This window comes from Protomyctophum parallelum, assembly GCF_964188405.1.
Source record: "Protomyctophum parallelum genome assembly, chromosome: 8".
Lineage (NCBI taxonomy): Eukaryota > Metazoa > Chordata > Actinopteri > Myctophiformes > Myctophidae > Protomyctophum > Protomyctophum parallelum.
In genome coordinates this window covers 7850589-7869688 of record NC_139703.1, presented here as the reverse complement: position 1 = coordinate 7869688, position 19100 = coordinate 7850589, and the positions used below count along the sequence as shown (strand labels likewise).

The 19100-nt window shown below is 41.9% G+C and overlaps 1 protein-coding gene across 2 annotated transcripts; it reads left to right on the top strand.

Annotated features, from left to right (window-relative positions):
* The first annotated feature begins 679 nt into the window (after positions 1-679).
* idh3b (isocitrate dehydrogenase (NAD(+)) 3 non-catalytic subunit beta) lies at positions 680-17044 on the top strand. 2 transcript variants are annotated; one of them, XM_083771636.1, is made up of 11 exons: positions 680-772; positions 2617-2793; positions 4486-4606; positions 6220-6280; positions 6438-6570; positions 7995-8128; positions 8278-8380; positions 9901-10047; positions 11839-11933; positions 12134-12194; positions 16594-17044. In XM_083771636.1, exons 1-11 carry the CDS (start codon positions 731-733, stop codon positions 16669-16671), a joined length of 1152 nt encoding a protein of 383 aa, XP_083627762.1. In that variant the 5' UTR covers positions 680-730; the 3' UTR covers positions 16672-17044. The 2 variants fall into 2 exon arrangements, with proteins under 2 accessions (XP_083627762.1, XP_083627761.1); XM_083771635.1 differs by lacking the exon at positions 16594-17044 and adding an exon at positions 14262-16216.
* Positions 17045-19100: the final 2056 nt, after the last annotated feature.

Below are 19100 nucleotides of genomic sequence, written 5' to 3'. Positions count from 1 at the left end.
GATTTGATTGATTGAAGTATTAACAGCAGAATTACAGTACATTTCAAGCACAACTCGATACAAAAACTGTTAACTGTGACTAGACGACACCACATTACACTTGTTTACAAGAGGGTCCACTAAATGAATTAAATGGATACTGTACAGTTTGCAAAAAAGGCACGTTGGCACAGATACAAAGGAATGTAAAAAGGATAACCCAATATGCCGGCCCGGGTTTATTTCCATTGATTCTCGAGACATTCAAGGAGTAGTAGTAGTTTTTATTAAGCTTGAAATCCGATTATATCAATAAATGATAATTGGTGGTAGGCAGGATTCTGGTAGATTAAAGAATAAAATAAAAATCACACTTGTGTGAAGTGCCTCATATCATCATATTCATCATACATCATCTCATTCCGGCCAATTACAATTTAGGCTACCTCCTCACCTTCATCTTCAATGTTTGTGTTTACAGTTACACAAACATTCAAAGCTGGCCATTCATTGTCAATGGCATTCAATTTCTGTTAAGAACTTAAGACAATGTTTGTGTTTACACAGACCCTCAAAGCTGGACAGTCCTCTTTAAATAAGTCCTCTTTAAATATATAGGACCTCCACTTGGCGGCGCTGAAGTATTGTTCCTTACGCTACCACAGGAAAGAAGAAGCATTGATCTCTCTGCAGAGAACGACCCAACCAACACACACCGAGTTCACTCTCCACTGACACCACACACATTACGATGGCGGCCGCCTTGAGAGGGAGCTTAGCAACATTGGTCAAGGTGAGTACCGTTAACAGTACAGTAGTGTTTCTAAGCTAGCATCTATTTCCTTAAATTATGTCAGCCTCAGGACTCGGGAGTGGATGATTCAATAAGTGTCCTTGAACATGAATTCCAGACTGTTGTGAAACGTGACTGTCAAAGGAAACGAAGCTATACATGTTGAGTTAACTGCCGTTATTATTAGCTCGTTTTGCTTCCTGTCATCCCATGAGCTGAGCTGAGCTCAGTCAGGGGTACATTGATGCTCTATATGTGACTCATTTTGATAATTCTTGCCTTTAGCAGCTAGCTACTTCTAGTTCTTTGTTCGTTGTCGCTTGACACAACTAAACAATTTACTAATAAATGGACACAGGGAGGGAGATTAGACACCTGAGAAGTCTGGGCACAGTGGGCAGGGCGCAGGCGCAGGCATGCAGTGAGGGGGGGGGGGGGGGGGGCACCACCTCTAAGTGAAAAATCCACCCCAATGTGAAAAAGTAAAGAAAAAAAGTGCCCAAGTGCACAAGTCTCCACCAGGTTATCCACAGATCCGTGCAGTTAGAGGTAAAAACACTTTTTGGCCAGTTATAGCGCCACCTTGAGGCTGAGTTGAAATTGTTCATGTGGCATTTCGTCCTCGGCCTAGTGGGAATGTGGGTGCACAATTTGACGGAAATCACGCGATGTGTTCGCAGCATTTTGTTTGAAACTGAGCACTCCTGTGAACTTTGGAAGCCAATCTTAACCAATCAGGATGGAGTGTGAGAAATCTGAAAGACCCGTTTCGTTGAATGGCTCTAGAGAGACTGTGTACCAATTTGCGTGATGTTTGGACAAAATCTGTAGGTGTACTGTGCAAAAACTTGTTTTGCACAAAGCGGCCTCCTGGTGGCGCTATAACAGGCTGTTCTGGAAAGTTTGGGGCAGAGGTTCATCGTTGGCATCCAGGGAGTGTGTGTGCAAAATATGGCATCGACCGGGTTAACGGTGGCCGAGATTAGCTGTTCACGGACACACGGACGGACGGACGGACGGACACGCGGACGGACGGAGTGCAAAACATACTCTCCCCACATGCCTTCGGCCTGGTGGAGACAATAAAAGCTATGCTTTGGAAAATGGTCTCTCTCAAATAATGTAAAGTAGGCCTATACATGATTTGAATGCAAGATACATCAATCACTCACACATCAATTTAACCTTAAACTTATTGTTTATTTATGCCATAATTAATGACTGGCTGGCTATCCACAGGCTTTGTATCAATCAGTAAGTGTTGAAATAAATTACATACCTTAAATGTCAAATGTTCACACCACACTACTACGACTGTTAAGGCCTTATTTTATGCCCCTCTAAATACATTCGCTGACCAAACAGAAATACCCAACCATCTAAGAACAACTACCTTGTTTGGTCCCAAAGTGGGGTCTGGGGACCCCTAGGGGTCCTTGAGAGAGTTCCAGGGAGTCCCCAACTAGATGATAATTAGGAACCAAATGGACCCTTATTGGTCTGTAACTCTGAGAGTGTACAAATGTTCCACTCTGAGTTAAAATAACTACAATATAAATGGGGGGTCCTAGAGATAGAAATGCCATTAAATGGGGGTCCGTAGCCTAATGCATGTCAAACTGGGGGTCCTTGAAATGAAAATGGTTGGAAGTCACTGTTAAAGCCGTAATAAATCTTCTCTTTTGGGGGTCCTTGGCATATATCTTAAAAGGGGGTTCCGCAGGCTAATTAGTGCAAATTTGGGGGTTCTTGACATGAAACAGTTTTGGAACCACTGCAATATGTCAAATAGATGGCCCTCGTGTGTTTCATCTCTGCCGCTGTGCGCTCTTCTCTCTCTCCAGGGCCTCAGTGGTCCCGCGAGGCAGCAGCTGGCCTCAACGAGGCCACTCAGTGTTTCCGCCGGTCTGTGGACCCCAGAGGCTCCCCCGGCCCGCGCCGACACTACCTTCAAAGTCACCATGCTGCCCGGGGACGGAGTGGGACCGGAGCTCATGACGGCTGTCAAGGACGTGTTCAAGGTATTTCTTTACAGTTCTGATGGAGCCCGGCGTACCCGCGTGCTGTAGGTCATCAAAACACTCTCCCTTCTACAAAGACTGCACATGAACGCCAGTGGATTCAGATGTCCACTCAAACTCAACTGATTAATGGTTGGAGATTATGGGGAACCGCTATGATTGCAACTTGCAACGGCTGAGAAATACAATAAGAGCAATTTGTCAAGGTTGTCTCCCTTTGTGCAAAAGCCAAACTGTGTTCTGTTCACCCTTTGGACTTCAATGACAGATTGAACAACCTCACGCTCAACTTCTCTCCCCTTTGTGCTATCGGAGCTGTCTGCCATTGTTGAATCGTCTTCTCTCTGAGGACTCAGAGGTCTGAAATTGGCACAAAACAGGGAATTCCATGGGGGTCCCCAGCTAAATGATAGTTTGGAACCAAATGAACCCTTAATGGGGGTCTGTATTAATGCATGTCAAACTGGGGGTCCTTGAAATGAAACGGGTTGAGAATCACTGCTAGAGCCGTAACAATCTTCTCTTATGGTTATGGGGGGTCCCTGGCATGTATTTTCTAATGTGGGTCTGCGGGCTAATGAGTGTCAATTTGGGGGTCCTTTACATGAAAAAGTTTGGGAACCACTGCTGTAGGATACACACAGACAAACGGCTCTTCTGATCTAGACTGCTCAATCCATAGGCACACAATAATGTAAAAAATGTCTGCTTCCATAGCAACCATGTCATCATCAATACTCTCTCCAATCAGCACTCAAATGTGAGAGTTTAGAGATATAAATAGACATGTCAGTCCTTCACTTAGCCATTGGTATACTTTTACAGCCGTTTAAGGTTCAAGGTTGAAAGTTGAAAAGTTTAGATTTTTACAATGTCCAAATCATCCGCAGATTCCAAAACGGACAGTTTACTGTGTAGGATGAAGCGTTTATTTTCCAAGGTAAAGGGTAAAGGAGAGGAGAACATGAGCGATTCACCGCCATTACATAAAGCCCAGAATCAAGTTCTGTCTGAAGACGCAGTGGATCCTCACATATCGGCCTCCTTGAAGAGAGAAGAGAATGTCCTCCTGAAGGACATGGAGGAAATTAACCAGAAATTCATCGAATGGAAGGAGTTGAAAGACAACCTTGCCGAGAGGCAGAACTCGCAAGAAGAGAAGATTAAAGACATGGTGGAAGAGAAGAAAAGGGACCGCAAGATGATTACAAACCGCAAGGAAGAGAAGACGGAGGAGGAGAAGAAATGCGAGGAGTTGAAAGTCGAACTAAGAAATGAAAGACTAGCTTTGTCATCCATGTTCATGCGGCTAGCAAAGGAAAAACTGGTTTGTTCGCAAAAGTTACTCCAACTAACGAGAGAAAAGTGTGAAATGAGGTCAACGGACAACACTGTCCTGACAATGGAAGAGTGCATCCCCCATGAATCTAGATTTATTCACGAGTAAAAGAGTAAAGAGTGCATTCAAAACTGAGATGGACAGCCAGTTGGTGATGTGGAATATAATACAGCAAATGCAATGGTCTAGTGAAACAACAGGAAGAGCGTGGTTTAATTATTCAGAGATAATGTTTCAATAACTATGTCCCAGGTTTTCATAACTTGCAGATTCTTTAGATAGTGACTACAAGACGGATGAGACAGGAAGGGCTGGTGTAATGTTTAGACATTGAACGTTCATTCATTCCCCAGGCAGGTGATGTCCCTGTCGAGTTTGAGGAGTTCCACCTAAGTGAGGTACAGAACATGGCCAGTGAGGATAAGCTGGACGAAGTGCTGGAGTCTATGAAGACCAACAGAGTGGCCATGAAAGGTACTTTATGTTACTGAAATGTCACCAGTTTAGGTTTTTAGTTTAGTCTGTGGACTGGATTGCTAAGAATTTAGGGAGAAACTATCCAGTTTGTTTAGGAACAAAACCAAGAATGCACTAAACTTTGTAGCATAGCCACGGCTTGTTAAAGTAAGACGATTTTATTTCTATACGCTTTACATAAATGAAAACTCGCTACAGAGAAACCACACCTTTTTTGTACCATAGACCAGTTCCATGTACATAATGTATTCATTATTAACCGACAATGTAGAGAATTGTGCCATTTTTATACTGCAATCTCGTATCTTACATCGTATGTGTTTTCTGTAGCATTTCTCTGAAGCCCACGTTAACTTTTATACCACAAGAGGGCAAACTTCACCAACTAATTTAACACTGTAATATGCACTGTATTTTGGATAGGTAGGAACGTACTGTAGCATATTTCATTTTAGACCAAGGATATCAAACTCGCAGCCCATACGCTATTATACGTATGGGCATATACGAAGGGGTTTATAGCTGAAATGCTTTAGTTATTCTGCCCACAGTAAATTGGATTAGGGTTAGGATGGATGATGGTGGTTATATTTCTATCCGGTGCACGCTTGTGATAGAAACAATACCAGACCTCGATCCTCAGTAACATTAGTTTTTATTCATTTTGCTCTCGTACAAAGTAAGTCTGCAGGCCCTACACTGAACTTGTAATTCAATGTAATGTAATTGATGCCTGAATACTGAATAGCCATATAATTATTATTTTATTATCGTTTAATTATTAGTCTATTATTTTAATACTGAATAGCCAATTGCATATAATTATTCTTTTATCGTTTAATTATTAGTCTATTATTTTAAATACTTGGTTGTTTTTGAAAAAAAAATATATATATAATTTAGCCCAGGGGCGTCGAACTCATTTTGGGTCATAGACTTGACTGGGCAGAATGTGACTTCCTGCTGTCTGAACCAGTTGTGTACGTACAGATCCGTGTGCACGTTTTCAACCTCCCCTCGCGTGTTGCATTCTCTATAACTGCACAATTTTACTTTTAGATTCTTAAGAGGATTTGCCTAGCAAGCATTACTTTTATGATATGTATGTATTAACTTACAGTCATAGGCTACAAGACAGCAGCACGATAACGCCCTGAGATCATCTCTAGTACAGATGTATAGGGACAGTTACAGTATCCAAAGCATTATTTTATTTCTGTTCTTAATAACTTCTTGATATTTCCCTGATTCTATGCTTTCTTTGTCTAATGTACATGTTGCCACGAGGAAGACATATTGGAATGTCATTCATAACAGAATAATTTCTCCAGGGACTATTTTCGGATAGACTTTTCAAACAAATCGGCTGTTGTCAAAACTCACACTTTGACCAAAAGATGACGTAATGTTGTTCACTGTTAGACTATCCATCTCAATTGAGTTTGATATATATATATTCTCTACGGAAATCAATGGAAACCAATGGCTTCCTACATATTTGAATGGAACTTTGCAAACAGTCAATACAACAAGCATTTGGTTAGTGGAGCTTATTGCTTTTGTCACCAAATAACTTATAATACTCAGTTTTGCACTCTTTGTTTAACCAGGAAAGATTCACACTCCAATGGAGTTCAAAGGAGAGCTGGCATCTTATGAGATGAAACTGAGGTAACTTCTTAACGGCTATCGGTCCCCACCCCTACTTTGAACCCCTAAACCTTGACCTTGTGGTTTTTCTATTGTTCTGTAGAAGTTTGATATGTAGATTCAGACACGTGTATGTGTGTGTGTTGTATTTGATGCCCTCTCTTTCTCTGTGGCTCAGGCGTAAACTGGACCTGTTTGCTAACGTGGTTCATGTGAACAGCCTGCCTGGCTACGTCACACGCCACAACAACCTGGACCTGGTCATCATCCGTGAGCAAACCGAGGGAGAATATAGCGCCCTGGAGCATGAGGTACCTGGACATCAGTGGTTCCCAAACTTTTTCATGTCAAGGACCCCCAAATTGACACTAATTAGCCCTCGGACCCCCATTTGAAAAGATATGCCAGGGACCCCCATAAGAGAAGATTTATACGACTAGCAGTGATTCTCAACCCGTTTTATGTCAAGTACCCCCCAGTTTGACATGCATTATTAGTCTATACGGACCCCCATTTAATGGCATTTCTATCTCGGGACCCCCATTTATATTGTAAAATCAATGTTAATTTAAAGGACCACTTCACCACTTTTCAACCTATCTTCATATAATAGGTCCTTACTAATAATCATGATAAAATGGCACGATTTTTTGCTACTCAGTCTGTGTCTCACAGGAGGGCTGTGGGCAGTTTAGAAACCGTCTTCCAGTGACATCATCATTAGGCAAGATTTTTTTACAAAAATGTTTAGATTTTCATTATCGTGAGAACGATGGCTTCCATTTTCGCATTGCAACTTTTCAGGACTAGAAAGCCTGCAGTTTTTATTAGCTTGTATTCCCCATCGATGATGTCACTGGAAGACGGTTTCTGAACTGCCCACAGCCCTCCTATGAGACACAAGCCGAGTAGAAACAAATTGCGCCATTTGTCAAGATTATTAGTGAGGACCTATTATATGAAGTGAAGTGGTCCTTTAACAGAGTTAAACAACAGGCATTCTAATTGGCCAGTATGAGATGATGCATGATGATGTACAATGATAAGAGCACCCCTTTTTTTATAGTCTTTGGTTCAGACACCTACAGTATGCAATCTCATTTCTAAATTTTAGCAAGAGTCGTGCAAGCACAAGTTGGCTGTCCATTTCATTTTTGTTACAAGAGAGAGTTGTCTCCAGGTGCCACATTTTAATGTTCAGCAACTACAGAAGACAATACCTATTTTCACGGAAGAATCGTGTGAGAACCGTGATCTCAATTCTTTTGGAGGAAAATCGAGATTCACATTTGAGCAAGAATCGTGCAGCACTAATATTTAGTACTCTAAACAAACATTAGAAAGTCCATAGACTTGGCTGTTTACTCTGTTTAAAGCGCTCTAAACAAAAACAAAAAAGCCAGTTGTTTGAGGGGATAGCACCCCTCAAAAATAGATGAAAGAGTGGGGACAATATTATTAATATGCACACTAGCAATGACAGCCATTAGATGAGGAAGTTGGTTGTTTTGGTGTTGCACACTATCTGTGCAGCACCAAAGTAAAGTTATTTTTATGCAATTAGTTCACATTACACCCTGGAATAAATATACCATAGAGGTCCTACGCACATACAGTACCTACAGTATACTACTACCACAAATTGGGCATTGTTTCAGAGGCCACTATATTGTTAACTCTTACATAAACAAGAATGTCTTTGTGAGAATGAACATGCTCTGACTTCACTCTGCAGAGTGTGCCGGGAGTTGTTGAATGTCTGAAGATCATCACGAGAGCAAAGTCCCGGCGTATTGCCAAGTTTGCCTTCGACTACGCCACCAAGAAGGGACGAAGCAAGGTCACAGCTGTCCATAAGGCCAACATCATGTCAGTAGGACTTGGAGCAACACTTTGCTCATTGTCTTGTGATGTATGCTCATGGAGGCAACTTAATTGCCATTTGTCTGATATGATGAATCTGGCCAGTGCTTTGTACAATTATTTCAGATGTATTCTAATGTTTCATTTCACTACAGGAAGCTTGCTGATGGTCTCTTCCTGCAGTGCTGTGCTGAGGTGGCACAACTGTATCCCAAAATTAAATACGAGAACATCATCATTGATAACTGTTGTATGCAGGTATGTACAATCATCCATCGTTATCTCATTACTGACTGGAACGATTGAGAATAGGTTATGTTTTTAACTTTTTATCGTGCATATTCAAGATTAACATTTAATTTTGGTTGTCTGAAAGGCCAGTGTAGAGTGTAGTTATGTACCTGACTTTTGCTTAAAGGAAATTTGACTACACCCCATGGTACAGTACTGTATACTTGACATTACTGCAGTGCAAACCATCTAAAGAGACGTGAAACTTGGTTGAGATTGGTAATCCAACACACAAAATTATACTGTGGTGTTATCTTTTGTATACCTGATTAAGCCTGATAACGATTAGAAAAGTCTTGGTAGAAAGAAAAGATTGAATTACGAAGAAACTTCAAATTGTAAAGAGAAATTTTGTCTCAATTATTCTGGAGAGTTTGGTAACATTTTAATGAATGGGGATGAATCCAAAATAAAGCACAACAATGGGTATCTACAATATACGGCCAAAACTATGAATAGACAATTTTGTTGCTTTTTTATTTTTTAAAGATAATACATTATATATTGCACTAAATGTATCAACACAGGGGTTTTCAATAGGTGGTCTGTGGACCACTGGTGGTCCCTGGAAATATTGCATGTGGTCCCTGACCATTAATTTAGTAATGTAGGATTTGTAGATTTTTTAAAATGTCCTTCCACTAGTTGAGAAACTGTCAACTGAATGAACTGGTGACCTATGATGACTGTCCATGTAGACATCATTTTACCGACAAATTGGAGGTCAAGAAATTCAACAGAAAACGGGAGTTAGTTGTCTGGTTGAGTCATTATTAGTAGTCAATGGTTGAGAAACAGTGGGATGTATTACACATGGGATGCATAGCAAGTGTTACAAAAGCACTAATCTTAGCCCATATCCCCTCCCAACACAACAGTGGTCCCCAGGTTGATTCTAAGGGCCGATTCATACTCCTATTTTAGAGCCGAATAAAAGTCTGTTCGGCGCTGTAGAGCCTACAATGTGACGTCATTTGACTTTAGGACGGGTACCATCCTAAAGTCAGCTCTTCGGTGCTACTGAAAATTTCTGACGAGCCGAAATCATTTCGGCACTACAGCGCCGAAACAGCGGTAAAATAGGAGTATGAATCAGCCCTTAGTCAGGGTGGTGGTCCCTCGTTCACAATCAGTTGAAAATCCCTGTATTCTTTTTTTGTAATACATTTTTTTATTCCACGATTTTGTAACCCATTTTTCACACCTGTGTCAATTATCTTTTGTGATCCTGGGCTTTACACACCCTCTGCCAAACTGGGGAGAGCAACGGATGTCCAAGTCGCTCCTTTACACCTGTCAAACTCAGGGGGGAGGTTCCCTGGTTGGACGTAGCATGTGGAAGGAGTACGTTATTCCAACCAGTTCCTTTCCCCTCCATCAGGCGCCCCGGCTGGCCACGGGGAGGCAGTTTAGAGACCAGGATTACTGCATGTTTTTTTAGGGTACCGACCTGTATTAACACAAGCATCCCTCCCTGTGCACTGCAGCTGGTGCAGAACCCGTACCAGTTTGACGTGTTGGTGATGCCCAACCTCTACGGTAACATCATTGACAACCTGGCAGCGGGGCTGGTCGGAGGCGCCGGGGTGGTGCCCGGGGAGAGCTACAGCGCCGAGTACGCTGTCTTTGAGACGGTGAGTTTACACTGGGGTGGTGCCCGGGGAGAGCTACAGCGCAGATTACGCTGTCTTTGAGACAGTGAGTTTTCACTCGCGTGGATTAAAGTAATCAGTCGTCGCCACGGCTGATTTCAGTCATTTGAACCCCATATAGAATTCAGCATGTCTTCTATGGAAAGTTGGAAATGTGTCCTGTCATGCACCGAAAATAGGCTATCTACAAGCTTACAACACGTCGCACTGTGACGTGTTGTAAGCTTGTAGATGGCCTATTTTCGGGTATTCGTTATTTGTTGGACTGTGGTGGGGCTCCTTTTCACGCCGTTGCACAAATCATATTTTAGGACTTGGCCTTTTCAGTCGTAAGATTTTACTTTAATCCATGCACTCAGCCGTGTGCAGTGTTGTGTTGTGTGTCCATATTTTTTTTGTCTTGCCCCCCCAGTGCTGTGTCACAATCGTGACATTTTATGTGAAATAATTGTGATTATCTGAAATGATTATCTCTGCAAAGTGCAAACATTATGTCAATGAGAAATACAAGTTCGATTACTCAAATAATATCTTCCAGCCTAAATCTAAATCTGATCCACTCTCAGAGGGATTAAACGTTTTGAACTCTTGAGCTGGCTGTTTCCCCAAGTGATTCGTTCATGGTACGCCAGGTGGAAAATGAACATTGTGCTGTAAACATGGGACGACAACACAGCAGTTTCATTCAATCGGTCTGAACTAGTATGAGGCTTTCTGGACGCTGTGGTCTAGCTGCTTCAAGCTGAATAAATTCCCAATATAAATACAAATTTAAGTCTATTTTTCTGTAACCCAAAACCCAAGATATAATGTACTGTATACTAGGTGTGGGAGAACATTTTCCATGGTTAGATGAATTTCTAAGCCAACGGTTATAATATTGCTAATACAATGACAGCCATGCTGTGTACTACTTAACCCTATGTCTAAACCGGTGGTTCTCAACCAGTGGTCCTTGAGGGAGTTCCAGGTGGTTCCCATGCAGCTAAATGACGGAGAGTTGGTAACCATTTGGACCCTAATAGATCTTTAACTCTTGAGAGCATAAAATGAAACCAAATGGACCCGTACGGGTCCATTTGGTTTCATTTTACGCTCAAGAGTTAAATTATTGTTAAACACCGGCATTACTTAATTTACAAGAAGTCTACACAATTAGAGAATGTAGAAGAATTGTTATTTTTTATCATCGTTTTCCTGTTGTTATCTCTCCTATTGGTACCAACATCAATACGGCATGGAATTGTGGATATATCCAAGAACAATAACAAAATTCTTTAGTTTGGGGTCTGAGAGGCTAAATCTCATCTCAATGGTGGCCCGTGGCTGAAATGCTGAAAAGAATAATGGTCTTTGATATGAAAGAGGTCTACACTAAGCGGGTACCCCACACCTGCACTCACATCAACATGCACACAGTCCAGAACTCCCACACAGCCAGCCAACACTAGGGACGCCTACCCTTGTTTACTGTTTAGACAGCTCTAGTCTGTCATTGCTGCAACTGACAGTGACATGGCAAGTATGCTCTCCCATGTAGAAGGAAAACAACACATTATGTAAAGGTTGTTCATAATAACAATTATGAAATGACTTAACCACTACTTGAACCACAGCATCCATATTATGGGGGGGTGGGGGGGGGTACATTATGTTTGAATCTTGGAGAGCCAACTCGGGTCCTGTTTTCTACATCTAGAGGGGTTTAAGATGACATGCAGTACAAAGCTGTAAAATCCCTGAACCCCTGTCTCCTTTTTGTTCTTCTGTTAGGGTGCACGTCACCCTTTTGCACAGGCTGTGGGCAGGAACATCGCTAACCCCACGGCCATGTTGCTCAGCTCGGCCAACATGCTTCGGCACCTCAAGTGAGTCATCGCTGCACTGCTTTTTATATATCCACAATTATATTTGTGTGTTTTATTTGTGTGTGTGGGGGGGGGGGGGATGGGGTGTCTTGTATAACCCCACGCCCCAGGCTTTAAAGATGGTTTGAGTGAATGTGGACATACGTATGTACAACATGACACCTTTGGCCTTGTCTCAACTGTCACTGTATTGTTTGCAGTCTGGAATATCACTCCCACATGATATCAGATGCCGTCAAGAGGGTCATTAAACAGGGAAAGGTGAGTGTGTGTATATCTGTGCGTGTGTGCGTGCATTAGTGTTAAGTTCAGCATATTCCCACTGGTACATCCAACATCCTTCAGGCCGATAACAGATACACCCACCTTGACATGGGTGTAAGCATGATGGTACACAATGGGTTTTTGTAAGACAATTTGGTGTTGAATGCAACAAATGTGTCAACAACTAATAACACAGTTAACCACTTTCAACCTTGCTTCCCTATTTTGGACATGTCCTAACGTCCTTCAGGCCCGATAAGAGATGCACTCACCACCTGGACATGGGTGAAAGCATGATAGTGCACAATGGGGTTTTTGTAAGACAATTTGGTGTTTAATGCAACAATGTTTCAGCAACTAATGACTATTTTGGGCACGTCATCCTTTTCCCCACATTTTTTGAATATCTCAAGTGGTTAAAAGAGAGCTGTAGTTGGCTCTGAATAATGGCTGACTTTCTGTTTTAAAGGAAGTAGTCTTTTCTTTTTTGTTAAGATTTCCGGCAAGGAATCTGGCACAATTCATTGTTGTACTGTGGGCCAACTACAACAAATATTTTTTAATCATCCACAGAGTGGGAGTAGACTTTGCTTTGCGGTAGTTTTGCTGTGTAAGTGAATCAATCTAACGCACTACATGATACTATTGTCAGGACAATAGGAATGCAAGGCCGAGAGCCTGTCTGCAAATGGACTGACTACTTGTGTTTCTATCGCAAACCTTCACTTATGGGTTTTGTGGGTCAGAGAGCAATGCTACACTTAATACAATGCATTTAGAATCATATTTTAGGAGAAATTGTCAATGATAAACTTCTCCCGAAGAGTTTGTTTTCTAAGAGCTCTACCGCCTGAGCTTACCAGTATATCCTGGTAATTTGTTCACCAATGCAGGCAACAACTGAATACCAGCCAGTGACCAGGAAGGCTAGCATTTTTCTGCTCAAAAAATACGTACTACTTGATCCAGTAAAACTGAATCTTAAGGCTAAACCTCAAACCCTTCAGATAACTTACTCTGCTGGGTTTTGGAAGGCCCTCCGGGTGTAATGTAATGGCACCCACAAGAACCATTGTGTTTGAGTGCATTCTTGAACCACAAATCCCATTCATTCACAATCATTGCGTTATCTATCTATCTATCTATCTATCTATCTATCTATCTATCTATCTAGTGTTAGAGAGCCTTTAAAAGTCGTGTGTGTGTGTGTGTGTGTGTGTGTGTGTGTGTGTGTGTGTGTGTGTGTGTGTGTGTGTATTTTGAGTCCTCCGATGTCTCTCTCATGTTTTCTCTCCTTGTAATCCTCAACAGCAAGGTTACATGCACCTGTTTCCATGACAACTGTACTTTTTGTTACTTTCTCACCAACCCTATTCTCCGTGAGCTCTCTCTATCTTGAGGCTAACCTAGGCTGACAGCACTCTTCTAACATGAAGTCAGCCATCCGTGAGCTCTCGTTGGTCAATTCACCATCATGACCGTTGCTCTGCCGTCGTCTGTCCCCGTGAGCCTTGGCTCTCTCACAAATTAGTTGTTCAACACCGTATGAAGCCGGGGCGCCCGCTGGCCAAGTGGTCCAGGCGCATGCCACATACAGGCTTTGGCCTGACAGCGTGTCGCATGTTCGAGTCCCATTCATGACGACCTTTGCTGCATGTCTCTCCCCTTCTCTCTCTGTATAAAGCACCGGTATAAAGCAGTGGTTCTCAAAGGTTTTTATATCAAGGACCCCCAAATTGATATGTATTTGGCCGTGGACCCCCATCAGAAAATGTTTTGTGCCAGGGACCCCCAGAAGAGAAGATTTTTAAGATTTAAAACACACACACCCACACACACTCACACAAAAGGAAACCCATTTTGAGAACCACTAGTATAAAGGTGGTTAAGAATTAATGAGGGTCACCCTTGGGAGAAGGCCAGATATGTGAGATGTGAACATCAGGATGATTATGAAGGATGTTTGTTGGCTAGTTGCCCCACCTCTTCCCTCTCCTCTGATAACCCCCTCACTCCTGTGTGTGCACAACAACCATGTGTGTGTGTGTTGTGTTTGTGTCTCAGGTGCGGACGCGAGACCTCGGCGGGTACGCCACCACTGGAGACTTTGTGCGTGCCGTAGTGGACAACATGCGCTACAAAGCTGTTTACTAAGATGTCTCAATCACAGACAGACCGCCCCTCTGATATTTACCGTGCTTTTGACACACGGCCATCTTAAGTTCAATTATTTGCCCTCCAGCGCAGTCTCTTGCGACGGAGTGCGAGTTAGGCATTAACATGCACTGGATACATGTTAATCCCTATTTGACTGCCGTACCACTGTGACGGCTATCATTTGTGTTCGCTTTCCCCACCTGTTTTTTCTTTATAATAACTTCATCTGTCAATGCATTGCTTATTGAATGTAGCATGTACAGTATTTGGTTTGACTGAAAAAGGGCAACTCATGATGCTTAAAAAACATGCACACTGGTGTCTCTAATTTGGGTAGGGCATAAGCAATTTTCAAAAATGCTAGAAACTCTAATAAACTGTCCATGATGCATCTTCAATAATAGAAGACCTAAAAGCTCACAATGCATCGCAATGCGACATTTTGTGAGCTTTTAGATTTCCGCGTGGTTAACTCTGAAACACAGTCGAGTATGTTATGGTATCACACTCCTACTCATATTACAAAATCTTTTGTCACTCCCCTGCGCCTACCACCCCCATGTCTGACGGTTTTGGCTTCATGTTCTTCAGTTCAGTGTGTTTGACTATTTAGCTTTTTCTGCTATGTTGCAAATTTTCATTATCTGTCCATTCAGGTCATTATTTTGATGTATTTACAGCAAGCCTGTTCTACCTTAGTTTACATCTTCCCATTTTGCTGTCTTCCCCTGCTTTGATCATCCTATCGCCTAATGGTCTTGCGAGCCACTTCGGCCATACGGTCTACCTCTGCATAAAATGTTTTGCTTATGTAGCATCCTATAGGCAAAGGCGCTGTTGTTTGCCGTTGAAATTAAGCGGTTTAATCTAACATGCTCTTCAGGTTTCATTCCAATGTGTTGGCTTTTTTTCCCCCCACTGTTGGTTCTAATGACTCAGAGCTGAACCAGCTGGATATCACACCCACACTGTTCTCGTTTTCCATTACGATGACTCACTGTAATAGTTCAACAGCTCTGACCTCTCCAATCACGGCTTCAAATCGTAAAAATTCATGTGGCTTGCATCTTAATGAGGCATGTAAACACTGAGCATGTTACTTGGATGTTACTAACGGTCTGGTCAAGGGTGAACCGTGCTAAAGCAGAGTTCACATGCCGTCTTCAATTTCCTAAACGTTCCGTTTAAATCTGTGAACATCGGCTCTCCCATAAACGACCATAAAGGGAAACAAATATTCAGTGTTAAGTGTGTCATTCGACTGCTCTGTTGACAATTGGGTGACACTTTGACTCTGTATGTTAGTCCATGTTTATATACTCGTCTAATTTATTTATAAAGCTCATTTCATACAACAGGCTTTGAATGTTTATAACTTTATAACTACCTGATCTTACGTTTCTTTCTTTAATTAAATCAATTCTCTGTGATGCTCTAGTAATCTCTAGAAAGAGCATTAAAATGTCCAGTTTAGTCTTTTGTTTTACTAAATGACTGAAAATGACTGAAGGAGATCTCATGACACAAAGGGCTTAGGCCAAAAAATCGTCAATAATTATTAAGTACATATCAGTAGAAAATGGAGTAAGGGATACGTTTATGCTGTAATTGGCATGAAATTCATATTCTGAAACCCCCTTCATTCACCAGGACCAAACAAAACTGTCTCATTGTCACTGCAGGTTTTTTTTTTTTAGGGGATGTCATGTGCATATTTATTCGTCATAAATGCGTTACTGTATGAATTATAAATGGGTTTCATCACTGAATGTCGCAGTTGGTGTAGGCTGTTTAAAACACTGAAATGTAATGGTCCAATACTGTCAAATAAATGATGATTGGATTTCATTGGAGGAAAAAAAGTATTGTATTCTTTCTTTGTATAGCAATACTAGAAACTAACTGATTTGTCACTGAATAGCCTACTGTGATTCAAAGACTCAAAGACTTTTGCTGTAGCTTGATCAGCATGACATGAAAACCATTTGTGTGAATGGACTAAAACCAACAATTCAATTCTCTAGGTTATAATGGCTCTTAAAATCAAATGTGTGACGTGTTGGACTATGATGATGAGAGAAGCTGCTCTATGGACCCCCCCCCACCCCCTTTCAATGTGTGTGACAGCTGCTTGTTAAAGGCTCTCTAACACCGAGTGTGTGCGTGTGTGTGTTTAGTGTGCATCGACGCCGCTGCAGCTGTATATATTTGTAATGTGCTGTTCTTATGTTTGCAACAGGTGCGCACTGGAGATTTAGGAGGCTATGCTTCCAGTGATGAGTTCACCCGGGCTGTCATTGCCAACATGGCTGCCTAGTATTGTACTGACTGGCCTGTCAGCACCATGTCATTTACATCTCATGATTGAGCCTGCATGCTCTCTGAGTCTCTACAGAGACGGTGCAAACAGCATACAGTACGAGTCTTGACCTAAACACACTCAACCAAAAGAAATGCACAACTGTAAAATAACCTAACAGTGCTTTATTAGTACACACAACTGACTTAGAATATAGAATAGCTATTCTAAGGCAGGAATGGTGAGGAATTTTAGTATTTAGCTGTTCAAAGAAATCTGTACACTGCAAATTCAAGTAGGCCTACACAGTTATTCCTTTAACTTAGTTAACTTTGTTTTCAAATATGATGCTCTGTATGCTCCCATTAATAACCTTGGAGCAATATATATATATATATAAAAAAGAAGATGCATCATTATTCCTCATGATAGGATTATTAAGACTAGGAAATGTTCACTCTGATGGCGATATTTGCAGAATACATAATTTTCCAGATGCAATGATGTAACATTTCAGACACATTCCCTCTGTTATAGGATACTATACTTTATATACTCTACCATCCTATTCCTGGTCATAAGAAAGACTTGTTTTATTTATTGCTATTTATTTCTTCATTTTTAAACTATTTAACATGGCCATGTCCATTTATGAGTACATTAATAAATCATGGATATGATATATGATCGTGTGGACAACATTTCATTGTTTGATGTGTCAGAAGTGGGATATTAAGTAATGAGGTGCTACTCGTTTATTCTAATCTGCTCCATACATAGTCTCCTAATATAATTTGTCATGCCTGATACATAATGTTAACTACTGCTAACAAAATGGACCTAGAAACATGGGATAGAAAGGCTATATACAGTGCATTCACAGCAATCCTAAATTCTAATCCTCAAATTAAATATTGATACTCAGATTCTTCAGCCCAGTTTATGTTTTAAACATAAAAACACGTGTTTTGCACGTGTGGTGTGTTGCTTGCCAAACAATCTACACAACCACAACACGTCAGCTTAACCCATTCTGACCTGAGATCAGATTCATACGAGGTTTCCACTGGACACACACTGGTCTGATTAACCCATTCTGACCTGAGATCAGATTCTAGAAATGTCAGTCGCTCTTCGATTTTTCAAAAATAGCAGACCTACAAGCTCGTATCGCGCCACTCGGTGGCGTGATATGAGCTTGTAGATCTGCTATTTTTAAATAGCTAAAGCATGACATGATGCTGACACTAAAATGGGTGCCCGGTCATGTAGATTTGTTGTTTTTGGCAAAGCGCCTGCGGCCTGTAGGCCAGTCCTTCTCATTGAAGGGCTTCCTCAGCAAAATGATTTGATATTGAAGTAACCAAATGGAACCTTACGTGTGTGTGTATACACATTACACAAATGAGTTTGTTTAATTTATTCATTAAGACTAAGGATTTTACAGTGAAGATTGGGGTCAACATTTGTATTTGTTAATTTTTGATTGGATTGAATACTTTATTAACAGTTTGCATGGACAAGCACAGGGAAGTAGAGTACAATACAAGGTCTGCTAAAAAGATTAATCCAAGAAAGCCTATTGGCTTGTTTCCATTGGGGTCCTTTTGTAGGCTACTCAATTCAATCGAACTAACTGGGTGTCAGAGCGGCAGGGGTGGTATTGCAGTCGCTGTTGTGTCACTGTTGTGGCAAAAGCCAGAAGGCAAAGCTCTCTTGTCCTACTCTCACCTATGGTTGTGAAGTGTGGGTCATGACCGAAAGAATAAGGTCGCGGATACAAGCGGCCAAAATGAGTTTTCTCAGATGGGTGGCTGGCGTCTCCCTTAGAGATAGGGTGAGAAGTTCAGTCACACGAGAGAGACTCAGAGTAGAGTCGCTTCTTCGCCTGGAAAGGAGACAGTTTAGGACTTAAGGTGGTTCGGGCATCTGGTTAGGATATGCCTCTCGAGCGTTTCCCTAGAGAGAGGTCCTCGACGTCCCACTGGGAGGAGACCCCGGGCAGACCAAGCAGTTGGAGGGATTGCATCAACTCAGACTCACTGGCCTTGGAACGCCTAGAGATCCCCCAGGAGGAAGTTACTAATTGCTCTGGGGAGGGAAGTCTGGAGCTCTCTGGTGGAGCTGTTGCCCCCGCGACCAGACTACGGATAAGCGGTCGAAGATGGATGGATGTATAACTGGGTGTCCTACCTTGGCCTAATGCATTATGCAGCAGCATATCAATATCATATCAGGGTTTTTTAAATGAAAAAGTTTGAGAACAAGAACCACTGCTCTAGGGCTGAAACTTCACGTCACGACCAGTAGATGTCGTTGCTGCCTGCAGCAGGCCAGAAAGGGGAGCGGAGGGGCATGGCCTGCCTGGGAATGTGCTGCTTTTCTGCTTCCCATTCTTCCCAATGCAGACACACACACACACACACACAGTACACTACATACACACA

What these genes read in the sequence shown, in the direction of transcription:
- idh3b (XM_083771635.1), top strand. Translation starts at nt 731, where the DNA reads ATGGCGGCCGCCTTGAGAGGGAGCTTAGCAACATTGGTCAAG. An exon ending in TCTTATGAGATGAAACTGAG is followed by an intron (nt 6,281 to 6,437) that starts GTAACTTCTTAA and finishes TCTGTGGCTCAG; the next exon opens with GCGTAAACTGGACCTGTTTG. An exon ending in GTCCATAAGGCCAACATCAT is followed by an intron (nt 8,129 to 8,277) that starts GTCAGTAGGACT and finishes ATTTCACTACAG; the next exon opens with GAAGCTTGCTGATGGTCTCT.